General features: G+C 35.0%; 1 protein-coding gene across 3 annotated transcripts in view; it reads left to right on the plus strand.

The window, feature by feature from the left end:
* The window catches only part of HCFC2 (host cell factor C2), a 42,095-nt gene that overhangs the window by 18,546 nt on the left and 9,645 nt on the right, over positions 1-13,904 (plus strand). For 2 of the 3 annotated variants that reach the window (XM_035699267.2, XM_025439210.3), the window contains exons 8-14: positions 2,280-2,447; positions 2,952-3,004; positions 4,500-4,671; positions 8,079-8,282; positions 8,842-8,915; positions 11,230-11,367; positions 13,090-13,275. The exons of the other annotated variant lie outside the window; for it this stretch is intronic. In XM_035699267.2, coding sequence (XP_035555160.1) covers positions 2,280-2,447; positions 2,952-3,004; positions 4,500-4,671; positions 8,079-8,282; positions 8,842-8,915; positions 11,230-11,367; positions 13,090-13,275 — 995 coding nt within the window. The remainder of the gene's footprint in view (positions 1-2,279; positions 2,448-2,951; positions 3,005-4,499; positions 4,672-8,078; positions 8,283-8,841; positions 8,916-11,229; positions 11,368-13,089; positions 13,276-13,904) is intronic. 3 annotated transcript variants of the gene reach the window in all.

A 13,904-nucleotide genomic window follows, 5' to 3' on the forward strand; every position in this document is an offset into this window, starting at 1 on the left:
TTTGTGAAACTTTTCTTGTATAACTTTTTATTTACCATGGATTCATAATTGTCACTTTTGTTTATTATAGACTTGTATGTATCTACCACTAATTCAATCCATACTGTGTTATTTGTTTAAATCTTCTCTCATTATGGTTAGATGCATCAGATATTCTATCAGATTTCATCGTCTTGAAGAAATTTCTCCTGCTCCAATCTGGGATGGTTGTCCTCCACAAATCAAGCCCAGCTATCATCTTGGAGTCTCCCTTCATCATCTTCCTGGCGATATCTTTTGCCTCTCACCTGTGCCGGATTCCCTGTTTCCTGGATCCCATATTTTTCCCGTCCTTAGTTTACTGTTTCATTTCTTGTGGAACACATCCCAGGAAAAGGGTGCATAGGTGATAAATTTATTTTGAGATTTCACATTGTCTGGAAATATGTTCCGTCTTTCTTACACTTAATTGGCCATTTGCATAGAAATAGAATTCTACTTTGGAAGTCATAACCCTTCAGGATTTTGAAAGCATTGTTAAACTGTATTCAAGCTTCCATTTTTTTGTTAAGAAACCCAAACCACGGGGATCCCTGGGTGGCTCAGTGGTTTAGCGCCTGCCATTGGCTCAGGGCGTGATCCTGGAGTCCCGGGATCAAGTCCCGCATCAGGCTCCCTGCATGGAGCCTGCTTCTCCCTCTCTCTCTCTCTCTCTCTCTCAGTCTCTCATGAATAAATAAATAAATAAAATCTTAAAAAAAAAAAAAAGAAACCCAAACCACTTCTAATTTTTATTCCTTTTAAATGTGATCTTCCCTCTCACCCTTGATAGCTTTCAGGATTTTTTTTTTTTTTTTTGTCCCCACTATTCTTAAATTTCATGGTGATGTGCCTTGTGCATCTATTTTTAACCCATTGTGTTGAGTACTCAGTGAGTCCTTTCAATCTGGAAACTCATGTTCTTTAGTTCTGGAAATTTTCTTAATTTATTGCATTGATTTGCACCCTTCTGTTTTCTCTATTTTCTCTTCATGTAAATTCTGTTATGTGGGTGGTGTACCTCTTGGACTTGTCTTCTTGTTTGCTTGTATGGGTTGTCTTACTTTAAGAAATATAAACTGGACTATGAATAGGATTATGGAGAAATCCAAATGGGGAATAGTTGAAGGAACTGTGTTTACTTATCCTCTAAAACAGTCATCAAATTTTTTCTGTAAAGAGCCAGGTAGTATTTTTGACTTTCTAGACCATATAGTCTTCATAACTATGCAATTCTGCTGTTGTAGACGAAAGCAATCATAACTAATACATTAACAAATGATCACAGCTGTGTTTCAATAAAACTTTATTTACAAAAACAGCCCATAAGCTAGCCAGTTTGCTGACCCCTTCTCTAAAAGATACAGAGATAGGTATTAGACTAGTTCTATAAGATAAGGTATAGACTAGTTCTATAAGCTACATTATAGCTTATAGATAATCAACTCATTAGAAGAATTACTTTTCTTATATAACTGTCTAAAGATGGAATGTACTCCTCTAGGAATTGTGAGTTCCCTGAGTTGGTAGGTAAACAAAAAGACAACAAGGATATTGTAGAAATAATTTCAGGTTAATTTCTTTTTCCCGGTTCTAAAAGTCTATGATTGGTATTTGTTTTGGAATTTTGGAAATGTTGGTAATATTTAATACCAAAGTAATTATTTGTTTGGGGTAGTACAAGTTTTGATAAGAGTGTAGGGGGGCACTTGATGGGATGAGCACTGGGTGTTATGCTATATGTTGACAAATTGAACTCCAATAAAAAAATATACAAAAAAAGTGTATTAACTTGAAGAAGTTATGTTTTTCCTAAATATCATGTCCAAATTATCTTTGGTAACATTGACAGTATTTCTAACATGTATGCTATTGGCTGAAAATTGGTTCATAAAATTAAAAACTTACAAAGAAGGTAAAATAATGTAGCTTTAACTATAAAATACTTGGTTCCCTTCTCCCCCTCACTGCTATGATTAAACATTTCTTTCTGATTCTAATAACTCAGATAGCTTGGAACCAGATTGTTTTGTTTGTAGAGCTATTTGTATAAGGAATTAAATAAATAAATAGAATCAGAACCCCAAACTGTTTTCATTTGACCTACGATAGCTATGTTTATCTGAGTAAATTTTCTCTCTTGGTAGACAGATGAAATACTCATTGCTAACATTTTCCAAGCTCCAGGCCCACACAAACTATATAGGCAAACTGTTGATACATTTGAAACACCAATGTTTAATATCAATATTGTTCTTTAGAGAAACCACCGGCACCATCACAAGTACAACTGATCAAAGCCACTACCAACTCTTTCCATGTCAAATGGGATGAAGTGCCTACAGTTGAGGGCTATCTTTTGCAGCTGAATACAGACTTGCCGTACCAAGCTGCATCATCAGATTCTTCAGCAGCACCAAATATGCAAGGTAACATAATTTCACCTTAAAGCATGCATGCTCATGCTTTTTTTGAAAAGTTACTGCAGGAAAACCAGTGATTATGGCCTAATTTAAAAAATCAAATAGGTTGCATTTCAACTCTGAAGCTTACCTGTCTTACCATTATAATGTGGTAGAATGCATAGATATGTAGGATGGAATGTTTTTTTCTGCAGTTCATTCTGATGTACTTTCTTAATTTGACATACTACTTGACTTCAGGAGATGGTTTTAATTAGCTTTCATTAGTATTTCAGCTTTTTTCAAAAGTGTTTTTATATAGTAACAGGCACTTAGTAAAAACATTTGATTTTACGTGTACTTTTAGGATTGTAGTCAACTATTAAGCAAGCTATTAAAATAGATAAACTTTGATAAAGATACTACTTTTTAACCTTTAATGCATAACTTTTTAGAAATCCTTAATTGTAATATATTTTATTGAAGCTAATTTAGAGCATCGTGTCAGTCTGAACTTTCTTATCCCTACAGGAGTCAGAATGGACCCTCACAGACAAGGCAGTAATAGCACCATTCCTAACAGTGTAAGTTTAAAAAAAAAAATTATGATGGCAAATGAATGTTTATGGTTAGAATCCCTATTTTTATTAATATTTTTAGTATATTACCCTAGGGCAGAGGTTCTCAACCCTGTCTGCATGTTAGAATCACCTCTGAGATTAAAAAACAAACACACAGAATCCTAAGCCTTTCCCCAGATTTAGTGAAGCAGAATCTTTAGGATGATGCCCAGGTAACTCTGGTTTTAAGGAACACTCCATAGATCACTATGACAGTAGCCTACATTAAGAACCCCTAACCAAGAGATTAAAGTCAACCCTCATTACACAGCATCAGAGGCTAATCCATTATAGTTTATACTTACAGTATCTTGAAATCTGTATTTTGACGTTTGTAAATATCATACACATTTTAAGTTTTCCATATCCATTGAAATATGGAATGTGAAATATATTCCTTTACTATGTACTTTGTTGACCAAAGAATGAGTTGCTAAGTTGAGCATTGATGTTCGTGAGGTTATTTTTTGTTTATGAAGTGCTTCACAGTAGGTATTTGTAGAGACTAATGAACAAGCTTCCTAAAATTTACACTGGTTTTATATGGCAAACTGCTATTTAAATATACAGTAGATTCTTTTCAAGGAAAATGATAGGTATAAGTGCATGTGTTCTGAATATGCCTGTTATGGACAAGTATCTTTAAGGCCATAAGAAGTTATAACTGACTCTAGAGTTCTAATTGATAATTAAGATAGAGAGAGATAAAAAAGTAACAAAAAACAGGTAAGTAAAAAGGGGGCCACATATTGGGGTTTTTGAATGAAGCCAGATCACTTTTATGGCTCAGTAGAACCCTAAATATTGCTATATAGTAACTGATATTCACACTGATAACTTGAATTATCAAAAAGTTTAAATGTATTCATTATAGTGTATATAAGAAGACAGAAACAGAGTTAGAAGTCTCCTATCTAAAATGTTTAATGTTAAAGAATATTGGTATGTGTATGTATTAAATAGTAATCTCTCTTTGGAAAACTCAGTCATACAGAATAGTTCATTTGCTTGAACTGAGATTTTATTTTTAGGAGTCATCAGATCTTTAATACCCATATTGACCTTGTTAAGAAAATTTGACAAAAATGTTAAGCTTGTTAGCTTTGGTGTTGTCTCCTTTGTTACATACATATTTACTTGAATATTAACTACTACTTCTAAAAATGTCGTGGTTTTTTTTGTTTGTTTGTTTTTGTTTTTTCTCAAAATATACCCTCTCATTCCCCTTCAGAACTGGTCTTTTGAGAATAGAGATTAAGTGAAGAAATTGTTCTCTTAAACTATTGTAAAATTTAAAGAATAGCCCTATACAAACTAAGAGTATAATTTAAACTGTTTTATATTTTGGTAAATTTATTTTCAAAAGCATTTAAGTTGTAAATCATTTTCGTGGTTTTTTACATGTATTTCAATTTAATTGAACATTGCTTGCTACAGTAAGCTATTTTATTTCTTATAGGTCAGTGATAACAGTGCAAAAACTGAACACACAGCTCTGAAAGGAACTTCTGTGAAAAACAGACCAGATCTCAAAGCATCAAGTGATTCTAATGCCACTTTGCATTCATCTTTGGCAGCTAATGCTTCTAATCATAATAGTTGTGTCGTGGATGTGCTAAGGAAACATGAAGGTATAAGGATGGTGTTTTAAATAAAGCTAAAGCTTTTTATAATAATAGGGAATTTTAGTCTTTGGAAAAATAAATGTTACATGGTTTTGATCCATTTTCAAAATAATAATAAACCTACTGTATTGACCCTCGTTAGAATGATGTCAGGGTACTAAGGAACCACTTAACCTGAATAGAAACGCTTAGTTAATGAGCTATGGAATTCAGGCGAGGCAAGCTCTTGTATGACATTTGAAGTTGGCCAGTGTGTTCATTGTCCCTCTCCAATTACTGTATTTTCTTAGCACTTAGAACTATCTGAAATCATTGGGCAGGGATTTTCTTGTTCATCTTTATTTCCTTAGCACCCAGATCCATGTCTGGTTAATAGTAGCCACTTAGTAAATATTTGTTTCGCAGGTAACTGGATTATTCTCAGAAAGATAGTTCATTTATAAGAACTGTTGGTTACATTCATGGGACAGCTTGTAATTCAGTGAACCCTATGTTTAAAATGAGTTCATTTGAGTATCCTCATGCCATTTGAGATACATTAAGCATTATGCCTGATTTTAATATATGAAATTTATATAAAAATTTATATAAATTTTATAAATCTCATTGTGATAGATATATCTGTGACATAGAAACATGTGTTTGTATTCTTTTTTAAAGATTCTATTTATTTATTTATTTGACAGAGAGAGAGAGCACAAGCAGGGGGAATAACAGAGGGAGAAGGAGAAGCAGGCTCTCTGCTGAGCCAGGAGCCCGACACAAGGCTTGATCCCAGGACTCTGGGATCATGACCTGAGCTGAAGGCAGAAGCTCAACTGACTGAGCCACCCAGGCGCCCCTGATTGTATTTTTAATTTGATAAAATCTTGACAGCTGATATAAATCTAAATCCTCTTCAATGATGGAAACTTAACATGATGAATATTATTTCACGTGAATATTTTTCCTCATTTCATTATATGTAGAAAAGGAGAAGTGTTGTTTTCTTGATTTTCTGATAGAATCATTTGGTCAAAATTATAAAAGCCTGGTCCTAGGCCTCCACTTATCTTCCTTCTTCCCTCCCTTTCTTCCTTCAAACAGAGAGAGAGTATAAGCAACAGGAGTGGCAGGAACAGGGGAGAAGCAGACTTCCTGCTGAGTGGGGAGCCCAATACAGGGCTTGATCCCATGATCCCTAGATCGTGACTTGAGACGAGGCAGATGCTTAACTGACTGAGCCACTCCACCTACTTCTTATATTGATTTTTTTATGTCTGTCTTATAAAGAAGTTTATACTCTTAAAAACAAAAGGAGCTTTGAGATTTCAGAATCTTAATGTACTCTAAATCCTAGGTCGGAAAGCAGTTTGGATAAAATTAGTACTAAGCAAATGTGAAAACTAGAGTGGTTGTACAGTGATAGTATCTGGCAGATCAAAGACATTCAAATATGTGAAAGAATGGCTACCCAATCTCAGGTTAACAGGAGATTGGACTTTTTCTCTGTAGTTTGAAAAGCTATATGTTTCCAAAGTAGGAGAGTGACATGAGTAGTTGTTTAGAAAGAAACTCTGGCCTCACTATCAGAAGAACTATAGTAGGAAATGATTGGGGGACCTGTTAAAGTGTTCTTTTAGGACTGTAAGAGACACAGAGACTAAAGCAGTGGGTAGGATGGAGAGGAGAGAATATATTATTTCTCAGGCTTTTAGAACCTAGCATCTCTTATTAGCCTTGGAAACTAGTTGGATGTGTGAAATAAAAATGAGTTGACCATGACTCCCAGTTTTGGGGTTGGAAGTCCAGTGGATGACGGTACTCTTTATCAAGATGAAATGTAAGAGCAAGAACAGACGTGGGGGAAAGGTAAGTTCAACTTTGAACTTAGTGTTTTTGAGGCACTTGAAGAACATATTGGTAAAGATTTCTAATAGGCAGTTGGATACTTAGGTGTAGACTCTAGGTAGTTTTGGCTGGAAGTACAACTTAGAAGTTAAAGGCACCTGGGTGGCTCAGTGGTTGAGAGTCTGCCTTTGGCTCAGGGTATGATCCTGGAGTCCTGGGTTCGAGTCCTGGATTGGGTTCCTTGCAGGGAGCCAGCTTCTCCCTCTGCCTACGTCTCTGTTTCTCTCTGTGTCTCTCATGAGTAAATAAATAAAATCTTAAAAAAAAAAAAAAGTTAAGAGTATCTAAAATATAAGCTCCACAAGAGCAGGGACCTTGTCTGACTTGTTCACTGTGAGATTCCTAGTGCCTGGCACAATGCCCAGGACATATGTATTTGAGAGATGTATGATTTGTGAATGGTAGTTAAAGCAAAGGAAAATGTGTCAATGAAGATAAGAGAGGGCTTGGGAATACCTGCATTTAAAGAGTCATTTGAAGAGAAGAAACCAGCGAAAGAGATTGAAAAGGGGTTGCTAGGAGGTCAGGAAAAGAACCAGAGATTGGTGTCCTGTTTCTTACAGGCATCACAGATTGTGACTATATATTTATTGTGTTTGCATGTCTGTCTCTACCACATCATTATAAGTTGATGAGGTATTAACCATGCCCGCTTTGTTTCAGCATTGTAGAGACAAGTACAGTATCTGTAAATAGTAAATCTTCAGTATTGTGGAATGAGTAATTATAAGTCATAGAAAGAAACAGCTTCAAAAAGGAGTATGTGGTCAGCATTGTTTACATTGCAAAAAAGGTCAAGTAAATAGAAATCAAAAGGCATCCCCTAGAAACCATTGACATTTGCCAGAGCCGTTTCATTAACCTAGTGGGTTAGAGACCAAGTTTGAGGAGGCCAAGGAAGTAGTGACTGCTCTGAAGGGAATCAGCGAGGGGCAAAGGTAATGGGAGATTTGTGGAGTCAAAGAAGTTGCGTGTTTGTTTGCTTGAGAGACTTGATAATGTTTATGGATTGAGGGCCAAAAACTACTAATGAAAAAGAATCTGGAAACCCTGAGAGAGAGGACTGATTGATGAAAGAGGGTCCCAAAATATGGGGAAGAAATGAGACCAAGAGCACAGGAGGATAGATTATCCTTTCTCAACAGAGAGGTCAGTTCATCCTCTGAGATGGAAGAAAAGACAGAAAGGTTGGGCATAATCACAGACATGTGACTTCTATATTTTTCCCTAAAATGGTAAGTAAAACATTTGATCTACGATTTAGGGAAAGTCCGAGAGCAATGATTCAGTGTTTAGAGTGGACAAAAGAGCTGAGAAATTGGACATCTGTTATCTATGTAGTAGTGCACTTTATTTTTCTAAACATTTTATGGCTGGTGGTTAATTCATGCGAATGACATTAGTGGTACTCATGTTTATAATTTTAAAATTGAAAATACGAAGAATTGTATGACAAGAACCATAAGATGGCACATTTATTGCAGGCATTATGTTAATAATTGATCTTTTCACTTTAATTTTAGGTCCTCATACTTCAGCATATATAGGTGTTCTAAGTAGTTGCCTGGACTTAAGAACAGTAGTCCCTGAAACTTCTGTATCCAGTTCTGTTTCCAGCGCACAAACTATGGTAACCCAGCAGACCATTAAAACTGAATCATCCAGTACAAATGGGGCAGTTGTTAAAGATGAAACTTCACTAACAACATTCAGTACCAAATCTGAAGGTTTGAAATGTATTTCGCATACTGTATTTTGAACCATTTTTGTATATAAATTCATCAGGCTTATTTGTTTGGATGGGGATTGCATTTCATCTTGGATTGAATTATATATAAACAGATAAAACACTTAATTAAAATTATTCTGTAATATACTCTGCCACCTTCCACAAAATATTTAAATCAGCACACACTGAAATACATTCAGAATGTATTCTCCTACCATGAATATATTCAGCAAATTTTTTTCCCCATAGAAAAGATTCATTCTTTAGACTATGGAGTAACAATTCTCCCAGCTTGATTTCTGTTTTTGTAAATTCTCATTTCATTCTTTTGAGTAGGACTTGTGTTTCATCTTTGGTAAACGTTCTCTGCAGTTCTAGCTAGTCATCAAACCCTTGAGAAATGAACTTTGTAGATTAGTTCGAGTTAGAGGGTTCATATCTAATTATTGTGCCTTTCTCCTTCTGGCTATTTTTTGTATGTTTATAAATTATATTTTAATGTGTCTGTTTGGTAAGTGATTACATAAGTCTTACATGATGAATTGTTTGGTTTTTAGTTGATGAAACATGTGCGCTGCCTGCAACTAAGATCAGCCGTGTAGAAGCACATGCTACAGCGATGCCATTTTCTGTAAGTATATGACCTGAAGATCATATGTGTTTACAGGTGGAATTCTGAGCAACTTCAGCATGAATTCATGAAAAGATTCTTTGGTGTCCTCTAGTAATGACTTGCCAGAGATTGAGAAATGAAGGCTTTAATAGGGAAATGTTTACAATATAATGTTAAGTGAAAAAAGGTGCATAAAAAATTATACACATACACACATATATATACACTGTGGTCCCAATTTTATTAAAAAATACACGTGATACATTCTCTTTTTTTTTTTTAAGATTTTATTTATTCATGAGAGACAGAGAGAGAGAGGCAGAGACACAGGCAGAGGGAGAAGCAGGCTCCCTGCAGAAAGCCCGATGTGGGACTCAATCCCAGGACCCCAGGATCACGTCCTGAGCCCAAGGCAGACGCTCAACCACTGAGCCACCCGGGCGTCCCGATACATACATTCTCACTCTCATGTGAGTCCACACATAATTCACACTACAATACCAGATAACTCTCTGCAGGCTGTGTGGCCACAGATAAGTTTTACTTTCCTCTCTAGACCTTCAGTATTTTTGTATAGTTAAATGCGCTCTTTCATAATCAGAAACACATGTCTGTGTGTGTGTGTGTACATATATATGTATATACACAAATTACGTTAATGAGTAAAAGGACACGTTACAGAATATAAAACTCTAATGACCCTATTGCTAGCTATTTATTAGGAGAACAGTAGAATATTGCAGTATGGGGTTAGATATACCTACAGGGTAGCCCAATAATCTCTGACTTCGGGTTGTTTTATGAAAGGCCAAAATTGGTCTGCATGGCACCAAATTTAAAATGCTCGGTATATACCTCACAAATATACCACAATTGTTATAGTGAGGTAAATATAAGGGTCATACATATGTGTATATATACTTTTTAATTTATTTTAAAATTATCAGTCATTTCAACTTTATTGCTATGAGCAAGAGTTTTTATTTGACTTAATACTTACCTCTTAGAGACACCTAACTCTGGAAAATGAACAAGGGGTAGTGGAAAGAGAGGTGGGTGGGGGGTTGGGGTGACTTGGTGATGGGCAGTGAGGGGGGCACCTGGTGGGATGAGCACTGGGTGTTATGCTATATGTTGGCAAATTGAACTCCAATAAAAAAGTTAAAGAAATAAATAGTAAAAAAATTTACCTCTTAGAATCTTCAGGAATTGTCTGTAGTTTTAATTTTCTTTCAATCATTATTTTATGGATTTTGATCATATATTTACCTTCTTCAGCATTCATCTTTCCAGAATGTTAAGTCCTAGTATTCTTAGACTCTCCTCAGGGAGGAATTATTAAAGGGAACTTTTTTCTCCTAAATCTATTTTGCAACACATCAGCCAGAATGGTATTTGTTATTTCAGTTGGAGCCAGTTGTTTTATAAAAATTGTTGAAGAGAGTTTTTACAACTTTAAAAATGAAAAGTTTAAAGATATTCCTTTAAAAAAAAAAAACCTTAAAAGACTTTTCTAGTTAGCTCACTTTGTCATGTGTGATAGCTTAAATAACAAATAATGTGAATTATAAGCATGTACCTCTGCTATTATATATTTAAGACAGAAATAAATAACTGAAGTGCACATTTGTTTTGAGCTTCTGGAAACAGTGTCTCATTTATAAAGAAGATGGCTTAAAAAGGTTAGTTCCAGGGATAAGTATTTACTTATCACTAAAAGTAGCTTAAGGTAGAGGAAGTTTATTTGTTTTAAAGCAAGGTAAAAAATGTAAAACTGTTTAATCTGCTCCTCTTTAGTATATACTAAAGTATATTCAAATTGCATTTTAGTTTTGAACATTTTTTCTCCTTTTAGGTTTGGAGAATCCCAGGTATTTCAAGTGCAAAGATCACTGAATTTCTGCTAGTTGTTTTTGAATCTAGAAATAAGCCAGCTTGGAATGAATTTTTCCTTATTTGCTCCTTCTGGAGCAAGGTATAATGTCACACTAAAGGGATTACATTTTCTGAGAGAGTCTCTGAAATGACAATGTTCTATAAAACAGCTGGCATTTTAACATATCACTGATTGGAAAGCATGCTAACTCCAGCTAGGTTGATAGTACAGAGCTACTGACTTGGAGAATGCCTGTCACTCCCTGTGTTTGAATTGGCATCCCTGTTTCACTGTCAGTTGACCTAATCTGTTAAGAGTTTATTTACTTATGAGCTATTAATGTTGTGGTGTTTACCCATATACCTACTTGTAAATCACTGCATGGATTTATTAAATCTTGAAGTGTCTTATATGCACAATAAGAGTCCTGACAAATTTTTCTTTTTCTGAAATTAGAAGGAGACTCCTTCAAATCCAGTGGCCACAATGAAAGCAGGAGAACGACAGTGGTGTGATGTAGGAATTTTTAAAAATAATACAGCTTTGGTGAGCCAGTTTTATTTGCTGCCAAAAGGAAAGCAAAGCATCTCAAAGGTAGCTATTGATATATTTCCCACGCTGTGGGTTATAAGTTTCACGAATTAGATCTTTTTTTATAACCCTGATTCAAATCGCTTGAATGCATGAAATTGGGATCTGTTTACAATCTATAATTGAGAATTTTATATGCCTCATTATCTTGTATTCCTTTTTAAGGCACTTCTTATGCATATCATAAGCAGGTCACTTAAAAAACCTTATACAATCACTGGGCTGGATTCTGAGTCATAAATTATATGGTCTAGCCAGTATAGATAAGGATTTTCAAAAATATCTCTAATTTTGTAACCTGGTGTGTTTAGAGGATGGGGCATTTTTTTTCTTACTAAGAAATTTTTTTAAAAAAACGATTTATTTTAGAGAGAGAAAGAGCATGTGTGCAAGTGTGCACATCAGGGGAAGAGCAGAGGGAGAGAAGCGGACTCCCCACTGAACGTGGAGCCTCTATCTGAAGACCCTGAGATCTGATGTTATGACCTGAGTAGAAATCAAGAGTTGGACGCTTAACCATAAACTGAGCTACCCAGGCATCCCTTTACTGAGAATTTTTTAAATTCTCGATTTCACAATTTAAAAAATGTAAAAGCCCTTGTATGTTATTGAATACAATCTAATTTCTCTTAATTCTGAAACCCCTTAAAGAAGAACTCACATATATAAAAGAGACATTAACCCTTAGAATTATGAAAGAGGTGACAGCTCCAAAGCACTTTGAACTAATTTCTTTTTGGCATCGGGTATTTCAGAGAGTGAATTGCTTAGACCTGGACAAATGAAGAACTTACCATTTGTCGTTACATTTTAGTTTCTCCAGTATTACTTTTGATATCTTTTTCATACAGAATTCTTCCAATTCTTGACAAAAATAGAAATCCTGGTAAATAATTCATTAGTATTATACCTAATGAAATTTCTGGCTGTAGTTTAATTTCACATATAAGGAAATAACATATCTAAGGACTAATAACTACCTGTTTTTCCCCAAAAGAAAAACAGAGCATTAAATTTAAAACCAGTAAACTTTGGTTTGAATTATTAGTTCCTGTGCTCAACAATGTGACTTTGGACAAGTCACCTATTTAACCTCTCTGAGACTCAGTTACCTCATCTATAAAATAAAAATGATATAGCTCCCTTAAAAATGGGAATGATGCATTAGCACTACCAGTCTCATGGTGGTACAGTGAGAGTTAGGGAGAACATGTAAACATTGTTTGAAAGTTGTGAATGTTATGAACTTCCTACCCACAGTATGCAGTCCAGTAATTTAACATTTATTCGGCATTTACTGAATATTAATTTTTAAAATGCTGTGTACTACATGCTAGTCACTTTTCTGTCATTGTTCCTGGTTAGACTATTTGAGAGTAATTCTTCTGAGATCTGTACTCTAATTAAGTTTACATGGATAGTTGTTACTTTGTTTATAGTGGTTGTCAGTGTTTTTCTACCTTCATATTCCTCATGTGCAGAATACGCTTACATTTCTCTTTATAATCAGTGGTTTTTAACTGGAAAGAGCACTTTTTCCTCTGGGTAAGAATCACCAGTTTATGGGCTTAGTTGCTTTTGGATTGGAAGGATTATTCCATGTGTAAAAAATGGATATAAAAGTGATTTAGAACCTTAAAACAAAATTCATTCTTTTAAAGTTTTCTTGTTTAATGAAAAAATGATTAATTGCACCTTTTGACTTTTGCATATATTACATTTTAGATAGGAAATGCAGACGTACCTGACTACAGTTTACTTAAGAAACAAGACCTTGTTCCAGGCACAGGATACAGATTCAGGGTTGCTGCCATCAATGGTTGTGGAATAGGCCCTTTCAGCAAAATCAGTGAATTTAAAACTTGTATTCCCGGTTTTCCTGGAGCTCCTTCTGCAGTCAGAATTTCAAAGGTGAGATGTCAGGTCAAGGCATGGTGATTTAATTATTGATATTTTGTACATGAAGTGAAACTGTCAGTTTAGAGATTCTTGTTAATATCTGATGAGAGATATCTCTAAAAGGGATGGATTAATGTACACCTGAAACAAATGTAATATGTGTCAACAGTACTTCAATTTTTAAAAAAAAGTTAAGTCTTAAAAAAATAAATAAATGGCATGGAATTAAAAGTTTAAAAAGGGCAGCCCTGGTGGCTCAATGGTTTAGCGCTGCCTTCGGCCCGGGGCGTGATCCTGGAGTTCCGGGATCCAGTCCCACATCAGGCTCCCTGCATGGGGCCTGCTTCTCCCTCTGCCTGTGTCTCTGCCTCTCTATCTCTGTGTCTCTCATGAATAAATAAATAAAATATTTTAAAAAAATAAAGGTTTAAAAAATGTTTGGTAATCATTCGTAATTTTAAGGACCAAATTTCAAGCAGAATTACAGCATCCAAATTATAGAAAGTTAGGGAAATATACTTCATATTAACTTTGTTCTTGTTGTATGGAACCAAAGAGTTTGTGCTGGAGAATTTTAATAGAACACATGAAATTGAATTATATTTTATCCTAAGGTCCTGCCCCTCTTTAGAGAAGAAAAG

The sequence above is a fragment of the Canis lupus genome, chromosome 15 (assembly GCF_003254725.2).
Source record: "Canis lupus dingo isolate Sandy chromosome 15, ASM325472v2, whole genome shotgun sequence".
In the NCBI taxonomy this organism is placed as follows: Eukaryota; Metazoa; Chordata; class Mammalia; order Carnivora; family Canidae; genus Canis; species Canis lupus.